Genomic DNA, 26821 nt, shown 5'->3' with positions numbered 1-26821 from the left:
ATTGTATTAAACATTGTTATACTGTGTGGGTTGGGGAGGGGGGGAGGGGTTCTTATCATGAGAGATATATATACCGGGTTTATATTGCGTCGCAGACGGACTGAACAAAGAAAGACGTTTATAAATCCTTTAGGTTCCCAAATTGGATTTTAAAGTAGCATGGTTTGATTTGTCAATGATTAATAATGACTCTTCTTGGTTTTTTGGGGGTTTCGTTTTGATTCTCTTGTATTTTATTGTATGTATTGTACAATCCGATGCCCTGAGGGAGGAGGAGAAATACAGTGACTTCTGAACTGCTGTGAACTAAAGGAAACATTGTTATTATTATTATTATATTTATTTATTTATTTCCTTTGCACAAGTTGGAATGGCCTTAATTTTTTTTTTGCTTTACTTGCTTCTATTATGTATCGGCACAAAGTGCACCCCGTTTAATTTTTTTTGCGAAAAACGTACAAAGCTCATCGCGATGCTTTTATAATCTGAGAGCGCACATCAAAGCAGGATGAAACATTAAAAAAAAAAGAAAAAATGACCAAAAAAAAATTTAAAAGTTCAGCAAATCCTTTTTATTTTTCATTAATCCGAGAAACAATATTTTGCATGAATATAAATACGATGGCAGATATTTTGGCTTGTACAAAAAAAAAAAGCGAAGCAATTTGAAGAGAAGTAAAAAAAAAAAAAAAAAGAATGTACCGTTTCTGCTGTATCTGTATATATCTAAATATTTATTGAAATATGTCATACTACTAATTCTATTAACGATTAAAGGTTTTCTGAACAAAAATCTCTTTACCTGTTTTTTGAACATTGTCAAAGGTTGTTGGAGTTGGATCTTCTGCTTTCTGTTACTCGACTCAAGGATCTGTGTAATCATTCAAGAAAAACGTATTAAAAATTGCAAATATATCCTTCGATTGTCGCGTGTCTTTATTGGCTGATGAGCGACTTGCTAAATTGTGTGTGCTAAGTTTTCGTGTGTTTTGAGCGTTTTTAGTACGCAAAAAACATCTTTGTGTTCATGGAAAAGAGTGTGTCGCCACGGCAACAGCCTTTCACAAAACAACAAGATTTTGATACATTTTAATCATTAAGGTTTCTAGATTGTACTGACCAAATTTGAAGTCTATCCGATGATTTACCTTTGAGGAGTGCGCTAGACTTAAGCATGAAAAAATGAACGAAAAAATCACACAAATATCAAAATGGGCGACTTCCGGTACGGTTTAGAGCACGGTCCCAAGATACTTTATTTTTAGTTTACATGTGTTACATATGCCTACAAAGTTTCATACATGTAGGTCAAATGTACCACTTGACTAAAAATATAATATATGAACTTGACCGTGGACGTCGGTGAGCGCGTCATAACTTGTTAAGGAACCACCAGAGGAGGTTTCTGTGAACATTTAAGGCGGTATTTATTCCAAACATCACTCCCTGTCTTCGCATCACTTCACTGGTTAAATGTTCATTTTACTTCATGTTTTGGGTCTGCGTTTGGAGCTTTGGTGACTTAGTTTACGGTCAGAGAGTAAACAAAAAGAGGCTTAATAACATAAAAAAGGTGTTTCAAAGTATGCAGAATTAAACGCAAAATATTCATGACGAAAATAAAAAAACGTCTACGAGGGTTTACAGTTTTGAGCGTTTTGAGTCTCTCCCGGACATTTAAAGCTCCTTTTTCATGGACACTTTTCTGTTAATCCACGTTTCTGCAGACTTTGCCCGGGAGAATTTACCCACAAGTCATTGCAATGTGACGTTAAAAACACGGTGGAAGCTGGAGATAAAAAAAAGGCTTGTGGGTGTTCAGCCTGAAACGTGAAGGATAGAAGATGAAACATAAACACGCATGAGGAATGCAAGCAGAGATTAATTACATATTATATATATTTATTCAGCAAATATTTCATTTAGTTATTGAAGCTATTTTGACAAAAAGAAAACGAGTAAAGACGTGTCGGGGGTAAAAAATATCAAATATAAAACCCAGGATTGCACATAACGTGATTCAAGCCTCTCACACTGAGAACATCTAACGGGTGGCGTCAGTTAAGTCCCTGAGGGTTCAGGGTCTAAGGCCTAGGGAAGGGGGTATGGGGGGTAGAGGGGGGCTCTAAAGGGATGCAAGCGTAAGAGAGGGGGGTGGAGGACGTGGAGTTGAGATAAGGTTAGCGAGTAGGAAATGACATATTTAATGAAGCTCCTTACAAGCGTGTGTGTGTGTGTGTGTGAACACGGTCTGTGTGCTCGGGGGGTGTGTTGGGGGGTTGGGGGTCTGGCTGCCTGCTGGACCAGAACATGCTGCAAGCCACGGATACTAATAATGTGTCTGTTCGCAGCAGGAGGGCCGCCTCTCACTGAATGCTGATGCACACGAGACGATAGAGGAGACTGGTGTACGAACAAGCCGGCCAGATGTCGGCACAGGCGGCGCCGTAACGGGACTCCGTGCCGGCGACATTAATGAGTCTACGTAGGGCCTCCGTGTCCTCGAGCAGGACCACCCCCCCGAAACCTTTCACCGCCACCGCCGTCGTCATCAGGCTGGAGCTGGAATCTGGTTGGCTGGCCGGTGGATCCGCTCTGTCTCTTTAAGAGCGACACCTTCGGCTTCATCCTCCTCACACTCCTCAGGTTCATCCCGAGAGAGCGAAGCCGGTGGAGTGGAGGAAGGTCTGCTGACGAGAGTGCACGTGAGAAGCTAATAAACAACGCACACGCACGTGAAGCTCACAGCTGCAAACTTAACAATAGAACAACAACAACAAAAACAGCAAACGAGAAGGAAAGAAACCGGTAACTTCAGGCTTCAATGTTTTTATAAATCACCAGTGACTCTTATGACTTTGTGGATGCCGTCAGCCCCTCGGTTTGTGGTTTTGAAGCCTTGAAGGTGAAGGTACGTTCTCCTTTTCCTCGGCTCCTCTCTTCTGTGGGGTACCCCAGGGGTCTTTATTGGGTCCCCTCCTGTTTCATCAGACACATGTGACCTCTGGGACACGTCATACGTCGACACCCCATCGAGGTTCATTGCTACACGGACGATAACCCGTTCTACATCCCCAATAAGCCCGGCAACTCCACTGTGTCGTCTATCATGTCACAAAAATGAATCGGATGTTATTATAAGGACCCCAGCTCTCGCTGCATCGATGATCTCACCTCTGGGAGCCTTCACTAATGATGTTCGGCACAAAGCCGTCGTCCAGCTGTAACGTTTGAACTTTTGATGCTGACGTGGCCAAAATTGTGCAGTCCTGCTTTCGCTAAAATCATGTAATTCCTTTCACCTGGAGACTGAGAGAGAGAGAGAGAGAGAGAGAGAGAGAGAGAGAGAGAGAGGGTCATTCATGCTTTTATCTCTTCCAGACTCGACTCCTGGAGTGCACTTTGTTCTGGTATCAGCAGGCCGGACAGGACTTGAGTGCTGCTGCCGGCCTTTTAACCCGTACGAAGAGAAGTGAACACGTCATCCGTGCTGACCTTCACTGCTTACTTGTTGTTTTAGAAGGTTGTATTTATCACACTGTATTGAAGAAGACTTGAAACTAGAGATTGAGACCAAAAACTCATGTTTACAATGTTTACTGAGGGAATACATCAAGAGAAGTAGAGTCATTTATATAGACTTCTATACAACCAGAGGAGTCGCCCCCTGGTGGTCAGGAGAGAGAATGCAGCTTTAACACATGAAGCATAGACTTCTATACAACCAGAGGAGTCGCCCCCTGGTGGTCAGGAGAGAGAATGCAGCTTTAACACATGAAGCATAGACTTCTATACAACCAGAGGAGTCGCCCCCTGGTGGTCAGTGGAGAGAATGCAGCTTTAACACATGAAGCATAGACTTCTATACAACCAGAGGAGTCGCCCCCTGGTGGTCAGTAGAGAGAATGCAGCTTTAACACATGAAGCATAGACTTCTATACAACCAGAGGAGTCGCCCCCTGGTGGTCAGTAGAGAGAATGCAGCTTTAACACATGAAGCATAGACTTCTATACAACCAGAGGAGTCGCCCCCTGGTGGTCAGTAGAGAGAATGCAGCTTTGACACATGAAGCATAGACTTCTATACAACCAGAGGAGTCGCCCCGTGGTGGTCAGGAGAGAGAATGCAGCTTTAACACATGAAGCATAGACTTCTATACAACCAGAGGAGTCGCCCCCTGGTGGTCAGTAGAGAGAATGCAGCTTTGACACATGAAGCATAGACTTCTATACAACCAGAGGAGTCGCCCCGTGGTGGTCAGGAGAGAGAATGCAGCTTTAACACATGAAGCATAGACTTCTATACAACCAGAGGAGTCGCCCCGTGGTGGTCAGGAGAGAGAATGCAGCTTTAACACATGAAGCATAGACTTCTATACAACTAGAGGAGTCGCCCCCTGGTGGTCAGGAGAGAGAATGCAGCTTTAACACATGAAGCATAGACTTCTATACAACCAGAGGAGTCGCCCCGTGGTGGTCAGGAGAGAGAATGCAGCTTTAACACATGAAGCATAGACTTCTATACAACCAGAGGAGTCGCCCCGTGGTGGTCAGGAGAGAGAATGCAGCTTTAACACATGAAGCATAGACTTCTATACAACCAGAGGAGTCGCCCCCTGGTGGTCAGTGGAGAGAATGCAGCTTTAACACATGAAGCATAGACTTCTATACAACCAGAGGAGTCGCCCCCTGGTGGTCAGTAGAGAGAATGCAGCTTTAACACATGAAGCATAGACTTCTATACAACCAGAGGAGTCGCCCCCTGGTGGTCAGTAGAGAGAATGCAGCTTTGACACATGAAGCATAGACTTCTATACAACCAGAGGAGTCGCCCCGTGGTGGTCAGGAGAGAGAATGCAGCTTTTACACATGAAGCATAGACTTCTATACAACCAGAGGAGTCGCCCCCTGGTGGTCAGGAGAGAGATGTTTACTGCACTTGGCACATGACGAGAGACGCTAAGCACCTTGAGCTCCCGGCAGCTCATGACATGACATTTTACAAAGTGCACGTGCTCCTGAACGCAGCACGACTTCACTCTGTAATCCGTCTGCGTCGGCAGAAACAACCTCGCGTTAAACCCGGCGTGTGATTCATTGAAGCCGGTTCCCTATCGATTCCCCGGGAGAGGAATCGCTCTTTTTCTCTTGGCTTGCCTCCGCAGAGGGGTCAGAGGTCAGCGTCAGTTACAGAGCAGTGACCCGGCAGCTGGTCGGCGCTCAGCCGCTGAATTCTGATGATGAGTGAGGTCGAAGGTTTTGATCCGATGTAGATTTACTGCACTGAGGTGTGTTCAGGAACAAGAGCAGCTGTACTTTATATGTTCTGCTACTTTCTACTCCTCTTGTACATCTCAGAGGTACATATTCTACTTCTTACTGTACTACAGTACATCTCAGAGGTACTTCTACTTCTTACTGTACTACAGTACATCTCAGAGGTACATATTCTACTTCTTACTGTACTACAGTACATCTCAGAGGTACATATTCTACTTCTTACTGTACTACAGTACATCTCAGAGGTACTTCTACTTCTTACTGTACTACAGTACATCTCAGAGGTACATATTCTACTTCTTACTGTACTACAGTACATCTCAGAGGTACTTCTACTTCTTACTGTACTACAGTACATCTCAGAGGTACATATTCTACTTCTTACTGTACTACAGTACATCTCAGAGGTACTTCTACTTCTTACTGTACTACAGTACATCTCAGAGGTACTTCTACTTCTTACTGTACTACAGTACATCTCAGAGGTACATATTCTACTTCTTACTGTACTACAGTACATCTCAGAGGTACATATTCTACTTCTTAATGTACTACAGTACATCTCAGAGGTACATATTCTACTTCTTACTGTACTACAGTACATCTCAGAGGTACTTCTACTTCTTACTGTACTACAGTACATCTCAGAGGTACATATTCTACTTCTTACTGTACTACAGTACATCTCAGAGGTACATATTCTACTTCTTACTGTACTACAGTACATCTCAGAAGTACATATTCTACTTCTTACTGTACTACAGTACATCTCAGAGGTACTTCTACTTCTTACTGTACTACAGTACATCTCAGAGGTACATATTCTACTTCTTACTGTACTACAGTACATCTCAGAGGTACATATTCTACTTCTTACTTCACTACATTTGTATACACAGAAATTAGGGTTAAGTTTAAGTACTGAAAGTACCAAAGATGTCATATAATGATCCTTTAATGTTGAAATAACTCAGATGTAAAACTCTCAAAGAAAGAAACTAAGTCTTCATAAACGAAGTCTACAATGTGTTTTGATATCAGCTGCTTCATTAACCAGCGTCTGCTTCACTTGTTTCTCAATATTCAACATTTACTTCATTTATTTCTTGTTGCTCGTCCTCCTTTTCTGCATCTTTTCTATTATTTAACTAAGTTTGACTACTTCCTGTAATTCCTGTTCTCTTCAAGCGTCCCAGTAAAACCAGCAGCAACAAACCAGTAGATTCATGTAGTGAAGAACAACAAATACAAATAAACTGGAACAACATGACGACTTTATGTAAAGACAGCTAAGAAGTATTTAATTGTAGAAAATACTAAAACTGAGTCGCCCATATTTAAAACTTCACTGCCTAAAAGAATTTTTTTTTAAAATCCTGTTTATGTTAATAAAAAAAAAGATTATCTGGAAGATAACTTAATTGTAAAAGTTTAAAACTAAAGACTCAAAAGAAGTTTTAAAAAAGTAGAATAGAAAATACTCTTAAATGTAAAAGATATATATATAAAAAAATTGTACTATAAGGTTTTTGATGCAGTACTTAATCCTTCCACCAGTTTTAAACAATGCTCATAAAGATCTCATCACTTCATACCCGTGTTGTTGTTGTTGTTGTGTATTTAATATTCAGTTAAAAACAAACTCAGACCAGCGGGTTTAAAACAGTAAATCACTTTTAATTTAGTTCTCTCATCGGCAGGCGAGCTCATTCCTTGAAACATGATGACGGATGAAGTGCGTTGGTAGCAGAAGCCCGACATGATTCCAACACGTTAAACAAGCCAACATTACTCAAAATAAAAACCACTACAGTTCAGCTCTCGACCCGGTAGAATAAAAAGATAAGACGGACCCATCGCCGGATACAACGGTGGCAGCAATACACAGGATTGCCCAAGCAGTAAAGTACACGTTCCTTTAAGAAACAGGGAGAGAGAACGCGGAAAAAAACAAATAAACTAAACCTCTGGGTTTTTTTAATCCCCAATTCAAGTAGTATTTAAACCCCCCCCCCGCCCCCTTTTTTTTCTTCCTTTCTTCTCATGTGTTTGCGTGTTTTGATTTTTGTTTAATAAATTCAGTGTGAAAAAATTAAAATAAAATAGAAAAAAAAAAAAAAAAAAAAGTCCAGATAATACACGTGTTGGTGGAGGAGATGGGGGTTAAAAAACAAAATATATAATAATATTTAAAAAGAGTGACATTCTGGATTCCTCAGAGGGAAACTAAAACCAGCAGGTGAAGGAGGAGGCGGCCATCTTCATGAGACGCATCGTAGAGACTTTCAACCAAACCGGCGAAACGCTTGAAAAACGCTCACGTCGAGGAGCGAGGGAGCGAGGAGGAAGCCGTGGGTTCCTCCTCGCTCCCTCTCCCAACGCAGCAGCGTGGAGAAGAGTTTAGTTTTATTTTACGTCTAAATCGGTTCCTGCTGCGATTAAAAAAAAAAAAGAAAAAGAAAAAAGAAAGAAATAAAACGCACTCGGTTTGAATCCAAATCGTTAATCTAACTCGTGTTTGACTGGTTTTCCTCACTGGCGCTGCTGGGCCGGGTAGCGGCCCTCGCTCGGCCCTGCGCCTCGCCCGGATCCGAAGCTGGGTTTCTGTGCCATGCCTCCGCGGGTGGGGGGGTCTCGGGGTCCACCACCTCCTCCTCCTCCTCCTCTTCCTCCTCCTCCTCCTCCTCCGCCTCCTATCCGCTCTCTTGGCCCACCGGGACCCCCTGGACCACGGGGCCGGATGTCCCGCCTGTCGCCCTCCCGGGCCGACCGGGTCTTCTTCTCCTCCACGTTCAGCCGGACGTCTCCTCTGAACTTGATGGGCTGAGAAGACGAGAAATAAAATAAAAATAGAAACGCGTTACTTGTTGTTTCCCCCCCCCCCCCGTTTGAAACGGTCCCAACAGTAAAAACTCAAATGCGCGTCTCACCCGGTTGCTGAGGATCTTCTGGACCGGTTCAGAGTCGTCAAACACCACAAACCCAAAGTTGGGCAGCTTCCCTCCGCTGTTGATCCTCAGCTCCAGGACCGTGCCGTACTCTGTGGACCAGAAGGATCGGTTACCACCACGGACGGATCAGAATCTTTAGTTTAGGATTTAAAAGAAAAAAAAAGCCAACTCACGCTCAAAGAACTCCTTGAGCTCCGTCTTGTCCACGTCGTGAGGGACGTTCCCCACAAAGAGCTGCTGGGCGTCGGGGTACCGGACCACCCGGCGACCCTCGGTCTCGCCCTGCTCTCCCTCCCGAACTGGAACAACAAAAGAGACGCTTAGAATCAACACGTTCATGTTTTTGAGTCTGAACTCTTTTGCTTGGGTGGATTTTAAAAAGTTTGTTCATGCGTCAGAAAACAATCATAATTAATGTGGCCGCGTGTCGGACGTGTCTGGTCAACACAAACGACGTGTGTGTGTGTGTGTGTACCTGGTCTGGGTCCTCTGTGAACCGGCGGAGGACCTCCAGGCCTCTGTTCCCTCGGCCTCTGGTCCCTCTGTGGTCTCTGTGTTGCTGTCTGGGACTCAGACTTCACCTCGGCTCTGGGCTGCAGGAGTCAACACACTTTAGTAACGAGCAAGCTTCCATAACCATCTATTCTATCTATTATACAGACAACAGCTGGGATTCATCTCCATAAAGGAGCTCCTGTCCTCCTCTCTACTCTGGGAAAGTTCCCAAAAGAAGACCGAGGAGAGCTACTAAGAGACTTAAGATCCAGACTTTAAAACTAAGATTTGACGTTCTAAAATGTTAAACCTACCGGTGCTGCGGGAGCGGCTTTGACGACGTGTGGGGGGATTCCCGAGACCGGGACGGCCCCGCTGGGAGGGAGGTTCTTACTGGTGACGGACGCCCAGGAGAACGGCTGAGGAGGCGGAGACAAACACCGGAGACGTTTAGAGCCGCTGGACCACGACGGATCCTTTTAAAAATACGACAGTCAGCGAGGTGAGAGTTTCCCCTCGTTCAGAAACCTACCCGGTTTTCTTCTGGAGCGGCGGCGGCGGGTTCTGCGGCGGGCGTGGAGGCGGGTTCTGCGGCGGGCGTGGCGGCGGCGCTTTTCTCCTTCTGGTCGTCGGACGCGTTCGTGTCCGCCTGCGTCTCCGTTTTCGTCGCCGTCTCCGGCTTCAGCTCCACGACCTCCTTCTGCACTTCCACCTCGGGCTCCGGACTCGCAGCCTCCTCCTCTTCCTCGTCGTCCTCCTCCTCCTCCTCCTCGTCACCGGGAACCGTCGGCTCTGAACTAAACAAATTTAAAAAAAAGGGTACGAGGTGGTTAGTTACTTTAACCCTCTGAACACCAAAAAACACAACTCATTTTAAATCTCGACACAAATAAACCACTTTACACATTAAATGTAAAGAAGAGACCTCCAACACATAAAAGTGGTTTAAACGTACCAGGCCGTCGGGGCGTAGAAGGAGGCGGACTCCTCCGGAGCGACGTCAGGGGAGGGGACCCTCTCCTCGATCTCCTCCACCTCGTCCTCGGACTCTGAAAAACACAACAAACGTGTTCAGGACAACGAGCGCAACTGTTGTTGTTGTTGTTCAGACGGATGATGCCGACATCAGAGGGTTCAGGAAACAGAAACGAGACGACGTGGGCTTCACCTTCTGGAGGCTCCGAATCGGAGTCCCCGAACACCTCGTCCTGGTAGCGGAACACGTCGTTGTGGACGTAGAATTTGTTTGCGACGGTACCCTGAAGGAGGAGGGACACCGGATCATTAAAAACAGCTCAACACACAGACTCCGGTTTGAGAGAGAAAGGGGGCGGGGCTACGGACCTCGGGCGCCAGCACGAAGGTCTGCATGAACTTCCTCATGGGCTGCATGTTGTTGGACAGCTCGCCCATCACCTGCACCACCACGCCCTCCGTCAGGGTGGCGTGGGCGTCCACGTGCCGGATCTTGGTGTGACAGTCGCGGAAACTCAGAGCCATCACCCGTTTGTGGATCTCCTGCCAAGGAAAGACGCGTTGAGTCACACTGGAGTAGTTATTATCTTATTCAGAGAAACAAATTAAAGTCTCTAGACTTGGCTGACTAAGAAATAAAGCTATTTTATATATTAGTATAAAACAGTTTATTAATACAATAGACCGGCGTGGGTGATATTGGAATATAAAATGGATTTTCTCTTTTCCAGCTGCACTTTTCAGTGTTTTTACTTCCAACATCAAAGATCTTGGACGCTTTTTAAGTTTCTGACGAGCTGCTCCGACATATAAAAAGAATAAAAAGCATGCTTTTGTAGTTTTATATTGTTTAAAAAAAAAGAAGAAGAAAGTCTGACTAATAATAGAACAGTCTGATGAGGTCGTCAGAGAACTGTAACGCAGCCTTGAAAACCAGGAAAGGACACTTTTTAATATTTATCTAAGAACATATTTATTTAGATAAATATATTTATCCATAAGTCTTTTTAAGGCTCCTCCCCATCAGACAGACGACCTCAACTCTTTCCCTTGACTCCCACTCAGAGTTGGAGCCGCTAAGAGCTTTTTATTCATCCGGCGTCCCCACTTACAGATTGTCCATAAACAGCCTCCACCGGTTTGCCGTTGTTGTCCAGGCCGCCGTGCACGTAGGACGAGTTCTTTCCGTAGAACCTGAGCGGAGAAAAGAAAAAAAAACACGGAGAGTTAATTTTTTTTTACACGCGTTTATATTCATATCGCTCCCAAAAAAAAGGGAATCCAGCGTTTGCCTTCAGGGTCTCACCTGTGCAGGTAGTCGGGGGCCTGGTTCAGCAGCGTGTAATACTGTCGGACAAACTCTCGCCCGACCAGCTGGGCACTTGGCTTCTCCATCACCATTTCTTTGGTCAGCTGGAAATCTCTGCGAGGAAGAAGGAGAAGAAGTTTGATTACTTATCGGTTCCTTAAAAAAAAATCGATCGGTTATGAACGGATAAGCGATGAATAGTTTGAGTCATTTGTGAAGGACATCTTCAAATGCCCGACGGCGGTAACCATGACGTTGGGAATGCCGCGGTAACCGGCTCGACAGCCGTGGCGGCCATGTTGTCGTTAGCAATTATTGGGCTTTTAAAAAGTTAAGTGAGGCGCTCTGATGTCCGGCGGTGTGTTTCGTGCCTTTTTGCTCCCCGAGATAAAACACACACACACACACACACACACACACGGCTCAGTTTGCAGCCAAAAAAAAAAACAACATAAACTACGTGTGTGTGATGACTCACGCTGCCGACGGGGAGGCCGGAGTGGTTTTGAAGTGTAAATTTAGGTTCGGCAAAAAAAAGAGAAAAGAAACGTGACCTCTGATGCACAACACCCCGGCGACTCGCGCACATTTTTATATTTATTCTTCTGGGCGGCGCTGCAAAATAAACCCGCCCGCGGGGAGAAAAAGAAGAAGTGTGTTTTGATCGGCGCGGCGAGCATCTGGGCGCCACGGCCACGAGAAACCAGCCGCCCAGAGATCGGAGCAAAAAAAACAACTAAAAACAACCAGCCGGGCGTCAGCGGTTTGTTTTCATACCGAGTGGATAGACGTCGGTGCACTTTAATGTCATTTCTGCTGCCGCCCATCTTTCTACAAATTAACCTTAATGCACATTTAGAGTGTTTATCCAGGACTAAAATATTAGCCCGTGGCTTCTTCTGCTTGTGTGGTACGAGTCGCGTGCCGTTCGACCTTCAAAACGTCGACTGGAATCACGTTTATTTCGGTGCCGTTTAACCTTCAACTCCGGCTGATCTGAAGTCAGTTACTGAAGGCGTGGGGACTCTCGTCTACATGAGCTGGCAACACGCTCGCGGTGGAAGAGACGAGCGCACGGTTAATCGCAATATTGACATTTTAATTATTTTTTTATTTTTTTTAAAGAAAAAGAGGCATTCTTGGCAAATGCAGCCTCACATGATTGACACTGGACACACCTCCTAGAAGACGCATCTTTATGAGGACATTTTGTTCCCGTCACTGACTATGTGGACTCTTATCTAAACTCTAAACCTGTGTTTTCAGATGCAGTGTCTTGATAACGGGTTATTGTGATCGTCACTTTGAAGCCCACATTCTTCAGGTACCTGTGCTTTTTTTTTTTTTTTAACGTGGTAATGCGACTCAGCGTGCCATTAAATACGAACCGTCACCTCAATGTTTGCTCACGAGGCCGATACGCCTGTCGGGTTTGATGGATTGACCGCTTAAATCAAGTTGTTAGTCCCTGTAGTTGATCTTCGTACTGCATTTGCATCAACTGAACCGGGTCCCTGCCTGGAGTATGCAAAGAATAACAAAGAGATGGATTTTATATGTGTTTGGTCTCGTCAACGAGACAATCAAATCACAATATCACTTTGTGGAATCACCAAAAGTCTTAAACTGAGGATGCAAATCTCTCAACAACAAAAAAAAAAACAGGCCACAAAGATACCTGGAGAACTTGTGAATAAGTTTTATGGCTGCAGTTTGTGATATTTATGAGACAGAATAGCACAATATTTAGTGCTTAAACACTGCAGAACAAACAGTAAAAAAAGGTCTAAAAGTAGAGTGTAATTAATGGAAAGGAAGCTAAAACCAGCAACCAGGCTGCCTGCCACACCTGTCCACGCAACCGAGCCATCTGTTGTTCTGGCAAACGGACTCAGCAGCACACACACACACACACACTGATCCACCGGGTTTAAGCCAATCACCTGTGAGGAGTAGCCCCAAAGAGCTGCAGGTGTGCTGGGCTCAGGTCACAGTGAGAGGGGGGGTGGTTGTGGTGGTGGTGTTATGAGCTAGAATGCATCCCGAGTTTATTTGAAGACCTGAAGTGCATATATGGGCATGGCTGCGTCCGCAGGGAGCAGCTTGTGTAGAAAGTGCAAAGCATGGCATGGCAGACAAAAGGCCCCAACACGTGTCTTACCGGCTACTTTGAGCTGCCGGGTGGGGGCACGTTAACCCGGTTAACGGGATCAAACCGGGGAGGGGAAACCTGCCGGGGAACATCCGGAATATTGTGGGGGAAAAAAAAATAAGAAAAGAGAGGACACGGGGGAGGGAGGGAGGGAGTCACGACTGGATGGGGAGCTTGGAGTGAGCACCACATGGGCGGTGGGTACATCCTGGAAAGCGCTGAAGTGAAAACCGGGCCGCGGTGGCTACATCACCTAAAATGTAGCCGGAACTACTTCATCACCAACCGGCACTTTTAAAAGTCCATCACCGCCCCGCGGATAGTTTAATTTACAGCGTAAAAAAAAAAAAAATCACCGCGCTACCAGCCATCACGTCCTCGCCAGGATGTAGACGGAGCCACGACCTAGCAGTTAATCTACCGACCCACGACTCAGGGAAACCCCGTTTTTAACGGAAATGAGTAACGGTTTGTGCAATAACAACAACAACAAAAAAAAGGTTAAAACTTACCTGCGGGTCGACTATCAAAAATAAATCGTGGATTCAGAAAAACGGAGTGATTTCTTTGAATCACCTCGGCGGCTTCGCAACGTGCTAGAGTGCTCGGTTACCGGTTTCAGCTCCGCAACCGAACGTGACGTCCCGCCTCTTACGAGACGGCCGGCCAATCAAATTGAAGCGGAGCGGCCCCTCCGCCAATCGTTTTAGCGCTACGGGAGGAAAGGGGGCGGGGCTTCTAAATATGCGAGCCAATCCCGATGCGCTGTGTCGGCGCCGTGGAATTTTTTTCTCCACAGGGGCCAATCGCGTCACAGTAGCGCCCCCCCCCCCCCCCCCACCCCCACGGGGGAGGTGTGATGGTTTAGTCGGCCGGCGCCTGCCGGTTTTGTTTTGTTTGTTGGAGCTTCGCAGAAGCTAAAGGCGGTGCACCGGCGCCTCTTCGCCGCTTAGGGGCGCCACAGCCTTGTTATCTTTTTATCACAGCGGATGACTCGTGAAAAAACAGTGCCGTTTTACTGCAGTGACGTGTCGAAGAGGACTGACTCCGCCTCTGCTTCCTGCTTTAAAGAAAAGGTCCGTTTGTTTTGGTCACAATTCGCCTAAAAAAAGCTCCTAAGCAATGCATAAATGTGTTGGTGTCACATTGCAGCCCCTGACCACCTGCTCCCTGATTGGTCATCCATTACATATACCTGTCTTTATATATTTATAATGCCATGCCAGGTGTGTGTACCTGTGCGCTGTGCTTAACGCCTGCCGTTACACACTCTGAAAGACAGTACTGTAAAAAAATAAATAATACGTCCTTAAAAAGTCAACATCTTTGCAGATGATACTGCGATTTAATGTTCCATGTCCTCCAAAAATACATAAACGACCTTAAAGCATCTGATACACATGAATAATGGGCCTCCGGGGCCCCTCACAGGGTCATAAATCCTAAAATATACTTGTTGCACATAACTACACGTGGTTAATACACAAAAAAAACCTAAGAGCTTGTGCGTTGAAATGCAACACTCAATTATTATTAACCTGCACCTGTGGAAAAACACCTGTAACGAATTAGATCCCTTATAAATCAGGGCTTGAACGCTCTATAAATAGGATTGCATGTATTACAATATGCACTTTGTTTACAGTACTTATGTTCATAGTTCACGTGATCTTTTAAAGCCATTGCTCTGATACTATTATGAGTTTTGAGAATAAACACACTGCATTTGTGTAAATAACATTTTACAAATGTGTTTTCTTTTGCAGGAGATGTAAACATATTTTGTTTTGAGTGTTAAAGTCTAACTATCTGAACCAGAGCTTTATGTGCTGCTTATTCCACTCAGGAAACTTCATAATACGTGTTTTTTAATACACAGATATATATTTTAAATGATATTTTTAGACGAGCAGGTGTAACGAGCCGGAGCAAAGGTGTGTGTGTGTGTTTAAGGAGCACATAAGACATGTTGACTCAGCACCCTATGTGAGCCTCAGGGTGGGGGAGGGGGGGCTGTGGGCCGAGAGGAGGGGCCTCTGAGGACCCGGGGGCCCCGCCTGCTGTTTCACATTCTTGACACCGGAGTCTGGATGAACGGGTGGGGATGGTAACAGGGTGCTCCGTCTCCCTGGGGACCACGAGCCGCTCGGTGCCTCCACGCTTTATTCAACACTCTGCACAGACGCTCAGATCGGCCATTTAGTCACAGTGTTGCTTTGAACCAAATGTTGTTGTTGTTGTTGTTGTTGTTGTTGTTGGCTTCCTATTCTTTCATGGCCTCTTTGTTTGGGCTATAAGACTAGGAAGAAAAACATCAATATGATGTGCTTGTTGCAGAAACAAACACATGTTTCAACATTTTAGATTTCCAGCTTTTTACTGATTTTAAAGCCACAAAGTGAAAAAATAATCAACAAACATAATTTAATGACATGTGTGCACTTTATGTTGAAAAACTGAGGGAGGAGGAAGCAATATTGAAGCTTATTTCAGCTCGTTTTATTATGCTTTTGGGTTTGTTATGAAATGAGCCGGATACATTCTTACTGCCCGATTACACACTTTCTCATAGTGACACCCACCTGTCAATCAAAGAGGCCACGCCCCCCGAAATAATGTCTGGTTGTATAGAAGTCTATGCTTCATGTGTTAAAGCTGCATTCTCTCTCCTGACCACCAGGGGGCGACTCCTCTGGTTGTATAGAAGTCTATGCTTCATGTGTTAAAGCTGCATTCTCTCTCCTGACCACCAGGGGGCGACTCCTCTGGTTGTATAGAAGTCTGTGCTTCATGTGTTAAAGCTGCATTCTCTCTCCTGACCACCAGGGGGCGACTCCTCTGGTTGTATAGAAGTCTGTGCTTCACGTGTTAAAGCTGCATTCTCTCTCCTGACCACCAAGGGGCGACTCCTCTGGTTGTATAGAAGTCTATGCTTCACGTGTTAAAGCTGCATTCTCTCTACTGACCACCAGGGGGCGACTCCTCTGGTTGTATCGAAGTCTATGCTTCACGTGTTAAAGCTGCATTCTCTCTACTGACCACCAGGGGGCGACTCCTCTGGTTGTATAGAAGTCTATGATTCACGTGTTAAAGCTGCATTTTCTCTCCTGACCACCAAGGGGCGACTCCTCTGGTTGTATCGAAGTCTATGCTTCACGTGTTAAAGCTGCATTCTCTCTACTGACCACCAGGGGGCGACTCCTCTGGTTGTATAGAAGTCTATGCTTTATGTGTTAAAGCTGCATTCTCTCTCCTGACCACCAGGGGGCGACTCCTCTGGTTGTATAGAAGTCTATGCTTCACGTGTTAAAGCTGCATTCTCTCTCCTGACCACCAGGGGGCGACTCCTCTGGTTGTATAGAAGTCTATGCTTCACGTGTTAAAGCTGCATTCTCTCTCCTGACCGCCAGGGGGCGACTCCTCTGGTTGTATAGAAGTCTATGCTTCATGTGTTAAAGCTGCATTCTCTCTCCTGACCGCCAGGGGGCGACTCCTCTGGTTGTATAGAAGTCTATATAAATGACTCTACTTCTCTTGATTTATTCCCTCAGTAAACATTGTAAACATTAGTTTTTGGTCTCAATCTCTAGTTTCAAGTCTTCTTCAATACAGCGTGATGTTCATTTAGTAAATTATGTTCATTTAGAGTCAAACAGACCATAAAGGAGGTTATGCTTTAGGGGCGGGGCTACAAGCTGATTGACAGGCCTCTCTACCAGAGGCGTATACGCCGTCTCTACGTCCCTCCTTCTCAGTCCACTTATGGTCACTTCCTGTTTACTAGTTAGAATAAACACCTCACGTCTGCGGTCGTAATCCAAGATGGCGACATCTCAGATTCAAAGTCTGCTGTGCATCTCCCATATTTATATATACACTTAATTTAACCCACAGCACGTAGCATTGTTGTTGTTGTTGTTGTTGTTGCCTAAACTAAACTGGCTCTGCACTGCAGGAGCTTGTACTGTATCAGAGGAGAAAGATATGAATGTATGCAGAGATCTTTTTTCGTAGTCTTTTATTCATGGGGAGAGTCCGGCGGTGCTCTCAGTGTCAGACCAGACATATTAATTATAGGAGAAGAAAAAGAACAACAAACTCTCAGCCTGCGAGACGTTCCCCTCATTTAAAAAAAAAAAAAAAGGTCCCAACAAATACATCCGTCCTTATTGGTGCAAACAACTCTTAAAGCAAAGAAGAAAAAGGAGACAGAAAGAGTCCGCCACCAAAAGAGCGCACACACTCGTTTTGTAGGAAGCAAGCAGAGGGAGCATTTATTTAGAAACTTTATTTTTTAGACTTTACAGTTTTGTCTCAAATTTGTTATCTCCGATTGAATAAAAAAATCCATAACACACATATATATAATATTGTCAACAACATACATTTACATCAGAGGTCTTTTAGTTTTCTTTACTGGGTGTGTTTTGATCAACAAACAAGAGAATTCAGACGAGGTTAGTACAGACTGTGCACATTTCTCTTTTGTAATAGTATTTTTTTTTTTTTTAGTGGTATAGGCAGGAAAGGTTTCATTATTTTTAAAAAAAACAACGAAATAAAACAAGAATTTTTTGCAATTAGCACCGTTACTGTGATTTATTTTTAATTTTTAATTATTAATTAACTTAGGGATCAGCACCTCGTCCCGTTAGTAGCGACTTGCAGCTCAGACGATGAGGTCGTTGTCCACGTCCTCTGCAAACACACGGAAACACACACACGGAAACACACACACGTCAGCACGGTTATTTATGCTTCATGTTTCAACATTTAGGGACGATTTCAGACGCACAAACAGCTCCATAGGAGTCACATCAATATATATATATATATATATATATATATAGACTAAAATAATTGTTTCAAATTTGTATTTAAATGTATTATTATATATTATATTATTATTATAATATATGTGACATTATAATTATAATTTAATAAAAATAAAAGTTTTCAAATGTGATAATTTGTTGCTTTTTCTATTTTTAGACAGAATTTTAAAGATTTATTTTTTAAGATATTTTCTAGACTAAATAAATAATTGTTTAGTAAAAAATAAACAGAATAATCAAGATTTTTATTTTTATTTATTTAAGGGTTTTAGACAGAATCTGACACTTTCTAGACTGAATAAATAATTGTTTAGTAAAAAAAACAACAATAAAAACATCAACAGAATAATAAAGATTTTTATTTTTATTTTCTCAAATGTTTATATTATATTTAAGTATATATATTTGGGTTTTAGGCAGAATCTGACACTTTCTAGACTGAATAAATAATTGTTTAAAAAACTAAAAAAACATCAACAGAATAATAAAGATTTTTATTTTTATTTTCTCAAATGTTTATATTATATTTAAGTATATATATTTGGGTTTTAGGCAGAATCTGACACTTTCTAGACTGAATAAATAATAGTTCACACACTTTTCCTTAGGAAAGATGTGCAAGTTACATCCATAACTATTGGAACTACAGCGCGTCGTTGACTGACCGTCATTTTTGTGATTCCACAACATTAAAATGTAAAAGTAGAGGTTCATATTCATGTGCACGCCCCCGACTCTGCTCATCTCCGTGCACGTGGGCCATACTCACGCTCCTTGATGCCGAAGCAGTTGGCCCACTCCTCCAGGGCGATGTATTTGTCGTTGTCGGCGTCGCACCGCTCGAAGAAGCGGTTGGTGCAATGCTCCATGGGAATGAGCGGGGCGCGCAGGGGGGAGATCTCCGTGTGGGTCAGGTACCTGGTGGCGTGCAAAAATTAATTTAAAAAAATGTGCAATGCATTCACATCAATTTCTGTGTTTTCCCCGTTGTATTTATCTTAATTTTCACAAAAAGCACCACATTCATGACATCAATCTGAAGCTTTTCCTTTTTTTTTTTTTTTGGCGTAGGTCACATGTCACACGGGACCGATCTCCGATTGGCTGTTGGGGAATCCTACTGTCCGCGCTTCGAAACCGCTTAAAAGCTCGACTTTCTCCAACCGCAGAATCAAAGATGGCCGCGCCCCCCCCCCCCCCCCCCCCCCCCCGAGGTTTTCTTTGAGACGTCGCGTGAGGACTCTCACTTCCTGGTGTTTGTGTGTGTGCGGCGTTATTTTTTAAAATCGTATTATAAATATTAAGAAAACGGGAAAGAGCGACGTTCGCCTCGTGATCTCAGAAGGAACTTTAAAAATGTGCAGGATCACAAGGCACATTTATTCAAGTAAAAACTAAATGCAGAAGATCTGCTCTCACATAATATATGTTTTCATTCTCCCTAAAACACTCTTTTACTTTTTAAAAAAAGTGACCAAAGACCAAAGAAATCCTTCATCGGCTAACAAATCGTTTAAAACAAAAACTTTAAATCTTGTGTTTTCTCCAGAAATGCGTTCAGAAATTCCTGGTGATCATTAAGCTCTCCGGCCTTGCCCCCCCCCCCCCCCCCCCCCCCGCCGCCTCGCCCCCCTCGTACCCGTCGACGGGGTGCTGGTCCAGCTGGCCGAACTGCCAGTGGACGGGGAAGATGTACATGTTGTAGTTCTTCTCGAAGTCGTGAGCCAGCAGGTCCAGAGAGTGTTCGCCGGCCTGCAGCCGCTTCTCGTTCTCGAAGATCTTCTTCACCTGAAAGGTACACAAACGGACACCAGCGGGGTGAGGACCTCGTGGAAGAGGACGTGGTCATCGTGACTATCGGCCTCCTTTTCACAGATCGTTACAACGTGGCTCAAAACTGGATAAAAGGTCCTAAAATAATTCCACCTTTTCTGCTTTGGATAGTTCACGAGAGGTTTTCTCTGTATTGTGGCTCCGCTTCCAGCGAGTAGTCGTGAGCGTTATCACATTTATATTCCTCCGATTCGCCTTCAGAGTGACGTTCTGGACTCACCCTGAGCTTCTGCTTCTCGTTCAGCAGGTTGTTGTCCTCGTCGCGCTCGTACAGAGTCACCAGGACGTTCTTCAGCCAGTCCCTCATGCGCAGGGGGAACTCGCTGAGCTCGCTGTCCAGGCAGGTCTCGATGTCTGGGGGAGGAAACAGAGAGATGTGAGGGTCATGACTCCACCGAGGCGTGCTTTGAAAGAAGGTAGTGACTCCTCTGGTTGTATAGAAGTCTATGCTTCATGAGTTAAAGCTGCATTCTCTCTCCTGACCACCAGGGGGCGACTCCTCTGGTTGTATAGAAGTCTGTGCTTCATGTGTTAAAGCTGCATTCTCTCTCCTGACCACCAGGGGGCGACTCATCTGGTTGTATAGAAGTCTATGCTTCATGTGTTAAAGCTGCATTCTCTCTCCTGACCACCAGGGGGCGACTCCTCTGGTTGTATAGAAGTCTATGCTTCATGTGTTAAAGCTGCATTCTCTCTCCTGACCACCAGGGGGCGACTCCTCTGGTTGTATAGAAGTCTATGCTTCATGTGTTAAAGCTGCATTCTCTCTCCTGACCACCAGGGTTCGACTCCTCTGGTTGTATAGAAGTCTATGCTTCATGTGTTAAAGCTGCATTCTCTCCACTCACCACCAAGGGGCGACTCCTCTGGTTGTATAGAAGTCTATGCTTCATGTGTTAAAGCTGCATTCTCTCTACTGACCACCAGGGGGTGACTCCTGTGGTTGTATAGAAGTCTATGCTTCATGTGTTAAAGCTGCATTCTCTCTATTGACCACCAGGGGGCGACTCCTCTGGTTGTATAGAAGTCTATGCTTCATCTGTTAAAGCTGCATTCTCTCTCCTGACCACCAGGGGGCGACTCCTGTGGTTGTATAGAAGTCTATGCTTCATGTGTTAAAGCTGCATTCGCTCTATTGACCACCAGGGGGCGACTCCTCTGGTTGTATAGAAGTCTATGCTTCATGTGTTAAAGCTGCATTCTCTCTCCTGACCACCAGGGGGCGACTCCTCTGGTTGTATAGAAGTCTATGCTTCATGTGTTAAAGCTGCATTCTCTCTCCTGACCACCAGGGGGCGACTCCTCTGGTTGTATAGAAGTCTATGCTTCATGTGTTAAAGCTGCATTCTCTCTCCTGACCACCAGGGGGCGACTCCTCTGGTTGTATAGAAGTCTATGCTTCATTTGTTAAAGCTGCTGATTATCAATTAAATGTTTCATCCTCAATATTTAATAATATATACATTAAATCGCCACACTGGTTTTTACTGAACAGCACCTTGATCTCCATTTGAGCCTTTCAGCCTTGACTCCTCAAACTGAGCATGTGTGTGTGTGTGTGTGTGTAGTAGTAGTGTGTTAGTGTGTGCAGGTGTGTGTGTGTGTGTGTGTTTAAACAGTGGAAGAAATGCAGCATTCAGGCCCAGACATGACACAGTCTGAGAGAGAGCTGGAAACGATGATGTGAGCAAACAATTATTATTTGTATATTAGTGGAGTAACACTTATTCTGAATTATTAAGATTTAATAAATACCACAAATACGCACATGTCCAGTAAAGAGCGGAGGTTTGTCTTTAAATATGTATTTAAATACAGTCGTTGTTTAATCTGTGTTTGGTCAAATTCTCCGACAAACCCAAACTTGTTTGTATCTGAAGTGCAAAACTGAGATGCATATTTTTATGCCTCGTGGATTTAAAGAAGTAACGTTAACATCTGTGAGACGGGTGTGTCCAAAATAATCTCTGAAGAGTCATTTAGTCAATGACTCATAACAATGAACATCACGCTGTATAGAAGAAGACTGGAAACTAGAGATTGAGACCATAAACTCAAGTAGTCATTTATATAGACTTCTATACAACCAGAGGAGTCGCCCCCTGGTGGTCAGGAGAGAGAATGCAGCTTTAACACATGAAGCATAGACTTCTATACAACCAGAGGAGTCGCCCCCTGGTGGTCAGGAGAGAGAATGCAGCTTTAACACATGAAGCATATACTTCTATACAACCAGAGGAGTCGCCCCCTGATGGTCAGTGGAGAGAATGCAGCTTTAACACATGAAGCATAGACTTCTATACAACCAGAGGAGTCGCCCCCTGGTGGTCAGGAGAGAGAATGCAGCTTTAACACATGAAGCATATACTTCTATACAACCAGAGGAGTCGCCCCCTGATGGTCAGTGGAGAGAATGCAGCTTTAACACATGAAGCATAGACTTCTATACAACCAGAGGAGTCGCCCCCTGGTGGTCAGGAGAGAGAATGCAGCTTTAACACATGAAGCATAGACTTCTATACAACCAGAGGAGTCGCCCCCTGGTGGTCAGGAGAGAGAATGCAGCTTTAACACATGAAGCATATACTTCTATACAACCAGAGGAGTCGCCCCCTGGTGGTCAGTGGAGAGAATGCAGCTTTAACACATGAAGCATAGACTTCTATACAACCAGAGGAGTCGCTCCCTGGTGGTCAGCAGAGAGAGACGCTTGCTCATTGGCTGTGTGGGGGCGCTCACGTTTGCAGGGTCCGATGTAGTCCAGGTGCAGCTTGTGGCCCTTCTTGGTTCCCTCCAGGGCGCACTTGGTGGCGAAGAAGTGGCAGGAGGTGTCGAAGGTCTTGTTGTCGGTGCCGCAAACCTGAGACGGGGCGAAACCAGGACCGGTGAGATCGTACGGTAACGCGGAGGCCGATCCTCTGCGGTGAGTTTGTTGTTGTTGTTGTTGTTGTTGTTGTTGTTGTTATCGAACTCACGTGCTCGAAGTCTCCCTCGGCGGCCGCGCAGGTGGAGGCGTCCTGGCACACACACATGGGGGTGTTGCTCTCGTCGACCTCACACACTTTGCCCTTCTTGCAGTGGTGGTTCAGGCAGGGATCTGTGGGGGGGGGGGGGGGGGGGGGGGGGGGGGGGGGGGGGGCACAGTCAGGACATGACGCCGCTGTCTGGAGTTTGTTTGCCAGAAGAACATTTTAATTAAATCGTTCATCTGCGGGAGGATTAATAAGCGAGTTGAGTAAAGACTGTTATGTTCTTTTCAAATAGAACATAAATGAGTTTTTTCTTTCATTTTAAGAGACATTTGACCGGAACAATTATATTTTTTTTGGGCCCACAAACCTTAAAACCTCTTCAAAAGGGGGCATTAATGTGATATTGCAATATTTTAGGGTGTTCGTTAAGGTAAAAAAATATTTTTAAAAAACACATTTTCTTAAAAGTCATTAGATTTAAGGACTTTTTAAAAAGGGATTTATTTTAATAAATACATACGTATTCCTCAATGTTTTTGCTTCACCTCCGTTGTACAGACGCTCTTCCTGCCGAGCTGCCACTTAAAAGCCGGCCGGAACGTGTGATTACACCCAGGTCTGTTATTATGGGATGTCTTGATTCGCCTTTCTGAGGTCTTCACTAAACGCACTGAAGTGTCAGTCACGTGACTTAAATCAACGTTTACGAGTGTGTGCAAATCTTACTTCTATTTATTTATTTATTACTCGTTATATTTACCAAGAAGATAAGATACTTAAAGTGTTAAAACAAAAAGTTAAATGGCAGAGATTGGCTTTTTAAAAAATATATAAATATGTTCACAAAGTCCCATTTTGGTGACAGCGTGAAAGTACTCAGGATTAAAAACAACAGTTAAAAAAAATTATATATATTTTTTATAATATATATATAAAATATATATAATATATATATATATAATATATAAATTATATATATTATATATATATATATAATATAAATTATATATATATATATATAATATATAAATTATATATATTATATATATATATATAATATAAATTATATATATATATATATATATATATATATATATATATATCTATAGGTGTCAAGTCACAAGTGTGCGTGGGTGTTTTTTCGCGAACTCACTCTCGGCAAAAACGTCTTCTTCTTCCTCAACGATCTCGATGGCCTCATCGAACTCTCCGATCTCCACCTGCACCGGGTTGACCCCCACCTCGGGCTCCTGGGGAACATCAGAGGTCAAAAGGTCGGACGCGTAAGCCAGCTCAAAGCTTCTAACGAGTCACGTTGCAGAGGAATTTTAATCTCTGGTCTTCCTCAAGGTCCTAAACGTCACCGCTGGAGGAGGTTTTCCTCCCTGCAGCTGGGTCCACATGTGGTGAGGCCCAGAGGAACGCACCGGCTTCCTGTCGCCACCGGGCGGAAACCACCAGCTGCTGGGTTCTCTGGTCCCGCTGGACCTCTGGAGCAGGAAGACGGGGAATCGGACCTTCACACGCAGGCGCTTTGGGACCTTTTTAGAGGTTTAGCGTTGCACATCCAGGAGGGATTTTGTGTTTTTCATCCATTTCTGGTTGTTGGAAAATATTTGTCAAAAGCCTCTGAGGTCTAACTGGTGGATATTTAGTGTCTAGAGTCTGGGGGGAAGGTTTCCACCAGTCAGGGATTTAGTCCTGGTGGAGCAACCGGGCTCTAGACCCCCAAAAACCAGACCCAATAACAATCAGAAAGGTCACAACGTGAATAATAAATACAGAATTATGCTAAAAATATTGTTAACTTCCGTTTTTTCACAGTTTTTTCACCTCCTTGAAACAAGAAAAAGAAATTTTAAAAAGTTGACGTTATTTTTCAAAACAACTGAGGCACGGTGTCTCCTGGACTGATGGAGAACTAAAGGCCCATTCAGGATCGATGCATACTCAGGTGGTTCAGTTGAGTGACACCCGAAGGGGGCGGGACTTGGCCTCTCTACACTGTGCTTTCGATCTGGCCTCATCTGCACATTTAAACATTTCGGAAAAAAGCTGGTTAATGCAAAACATCTGGACTGACCTCAACAACCAGCTCCTCGGTTACCAGCTCCTCCTCGATGGGCACCTCCTCAGTCTGGAGCGCGCACACACACACACACACACACACACACACACACACACACACACACACACAAAACATTATTACTTCTGCGTGTGAACACACTTTTGTGAGCACTTGAGTGAAGCAAAGAGTCAGAAGCAGAGAATGACCTCACCCACACAAACACACTTTGCATGGTCTTGTACACACACACACACACACACACACACACAGGAACTACACGTAGAAAGGAAACACGCATGGAAACTCAGAGTGAACTGATCACAGAGGAACGGAGGAGACGCTCAGGAAAGCCAACAAAGAGAGGAACATGCTCATAAAGACAAAACCAGACACACACGCACACACACACACACACACACACACACGCACACACACACAGTATCACTCACAGGAGCAGCCATGGCGTGGCCAGCCAGGCACAGGAGGAAGACGATCCACACCCTCATCTTCAAAGTCTGTGGAGACAAAGTGAGCCCAGTTTCTTACTATTTGAATCACAAGTTGTAACACAAAGTCCACAAAGCCTGTTTTTAGAGCCCGGCCAGTGTGTTGTGTTTATGGGATGTCGTAACTTGAGCTTTTTAAAGACGTGCACACAGTGGTTTTCGGTGGTTTACGTACAAGAACAAAACATTTCTTATATGATCCGGAGCCATTTTTGGGAGGTTTTCATGTGAGAATGCAGCGAACGAGAATAAGTTAAGTTCATTGTTGGTACTTTTCATCTTTAAGTTCACGCTCTTTCTTCAAACGCTCCTTTTGTTTTCCACATGTGGAGACGAGCCCCCCACGCGGCACCGTGCCCTCCTCTCCGTCTGGTGGTCGGGGTCACTACACTCCTTCGCTCCACGATGGAGACGTGACGTGGTCTTCCTCCCTCTTCCTCTCTTCCTTATCAGCTGTTTGAAGCCCAGACATCCAGGAGAGGAGTATTGGCTGGTCGGGGGAGGAGTTAAAGTGAAGGTCAAAGGTCAACCGTCATGTCATTCGCCCCCCCTTGTTTCCTTCTCGTTGTTTTGCATTCGATATCAAGAAGTCAACTGTGAGCCTCAAACCCAATGTGACGTTTTGAGGTCGCTCGGGTCCATTAAAAAAAGAAATGTGGGAGGGGCCTCTCGACACGGAGCGTCTGAATAGAGGCGGCGTGTCTGGACGGATGCAGAGAAAAAAAAAAAAGAAAAAAAAAGTGCGAAGTTTGCATTCGGCATTCGATCCTCGAGCGTCGACACGTTTTTTTTGGCCGAATACCGAAGCGACGTGGACCAGCTCTCTAACCCGCGGGCTGCCGACCTCCGGACGCTGCATTCCTTCTCCAGAGCGAGTTCCAACACGTCTTCATCAAAACGCACTAAAACTGCAACGCCGGGGAAACGTTCGCCCTTTTGAAACATTCGGGTAACGTTGTGAGTCAAAACAAGACAACACAACAACGACAACAGACGTTTCGTTTGTTGGCCCACAGCCGGCCGGTTGTAGCAAACAACAAAGATAGACAATGTACAAGATAAACAATACACAAAAAAGTTACCAAAGTAAAATAAGATATAATGTGTCAAGTTTGTTTTGAGCGATTATGTTTTAACCTGCTTTAAATACTTAAATATGCTTTAAATCATAGAATATTTCTTTATGTCAAAGATCCCAACAGACGCACTCAGTCAATGCATAAATTACAAACGGAGGCTTTTATTTTGAAGGGCGCAGGTCCTGCTGTCTCCTGGAGCGTTTCATTCTATTTATTCATGTTTTTTTTAAAAGCTTCTGTTGACAATCTCGACAATGAACCCCGTCACAGATCTGCAGATCGAGGGACACAATGGTGACCACTGTTCCCCCCGAGGCCCAGAGGAGTCCACGAGGACGCAGACGGTGACGTGTGCAGACGACCTGC

At 44.5% G+C, this 26821-nt stretch overlaps 2 protein-coding genes across 2 annotated transcripts in view; both read right to left on the bottom strand.

The window, feature by feature from the left end:
- Positions 1-6936: 6936 nt before the first annotated feature.
- g3bp1 (GTPase activating protein (SH3 domain) binding protein 1) lies at positions 6937-13808 on the bottom strand. Its single transcript, XM_034544010.1, has 12 exons — positions 13675-13808; positions 11008-11124; positions 10814-10895; positions 10071-10244; positions 9895-9985; positions 9682-9775; positions 9259-9523; positions 9041-9145; positions 8707-8824; positions 8405-8530; positions 8211-8320; positions 6937-8103 (listed from the first exon to the last, which is right to left on the bottom strand). Exons 2-12 carry the CDS (start codon positions 11100-11102, stop codon positions 7813-7815), a joined length of 1551 nt encoding a protein of 516 aa, XP_034399901.1. The 5' UTR covers positions 11103-11124; positions 13675-13808; the 3' UTR covers positions 6937-7812.
- Positions 13809-17598: 3790 nt separating this feature from the next.
- sparc (secreted protein, acidic, cysteine-rich (osteonectin)) overlaps positions 17599-26821 on the bottom strand; it is a 12851-nt gene continuing 3628 nt past the window's right edge. Inside the window, exons 2-10 of the mRNA XM_034544157.1 lie at positions 25320-25385; positions 24886-24939; positions 23956-24052; positions 22806-22927; positions 22570-22690; positions 20051-20184; positions 19637-19785; positions 18767-18915; positions 17599-17860 (exon numbers count right to left, since the gene is read on the bottom strand). Of these exons, the coding sequence (XP_034400048.1) occupies positions 17832-17860; positions 18767-18915; positions 19637-19785; positions 20051-20184; positions 22570-22690; positions 22806-22927; positions 23956-24052; positions 24886-24939; positions 25320-25376 (912 nt within the window). The 5' untranslated portion in view covers positions 25377-25385 and the 3' untranslated portion in view covers positions 17599-17831. The remainder of the gene's footprint in view (positions 17861-18766; positions 18916-19636; positions 19786-20050; positions 20185-22569; positions 22691-22805; positions 22928-23955; positions 24053-24885; positions 24940-25319; positions 25386-26821) is intronic.

Source organism: Cyclopterus lumpus, chromosome 10 (genome assembly GCF_009769545.1).
Source record: "Cyclopterus lumpus isolate fCycLum1 chromosome 10, fCycLum1.pri, whole genome shotgun sequence".
Lineage (NCBI taxonomy): Eukaryota > Metazoa > Chordata > Actinopteri > Perciformes > Cyclopteridae > Cyclopterus > Cyclopterus lumpus.
The sequence above is the reverse complement of the archived record's forward strand: the minus strand, read 5'-3'. Positions and strand labels throughout refer to the sequence as shown.

Excerpts from the sequence above, each read along its gene's own strand:
- g3bp1 (XM_034544010.1), bottom strand. The coding sequence starts at position 11,102 with ATGGTGATGGAGAAGCCAAGTGCCCAGCTGGTCGGGCGAGAGTTTGTC. Across the intron at positions 9,524-9,681 it reads TTCTACGCCCCGACGGCCTG|TTCAGAGCCGACGGTTCCCG; the intron begins GTACGTTTAAAC and ends AAATTTGTTTAG. Across the intron at positions 8,104-8,210 it reads AGAAGATCCTCAGCAACCGG|CCCATCAAGTTCAGAGGAGA; the intron begins GTGAGACGCGCA and ends TCGTCTTCTCAG.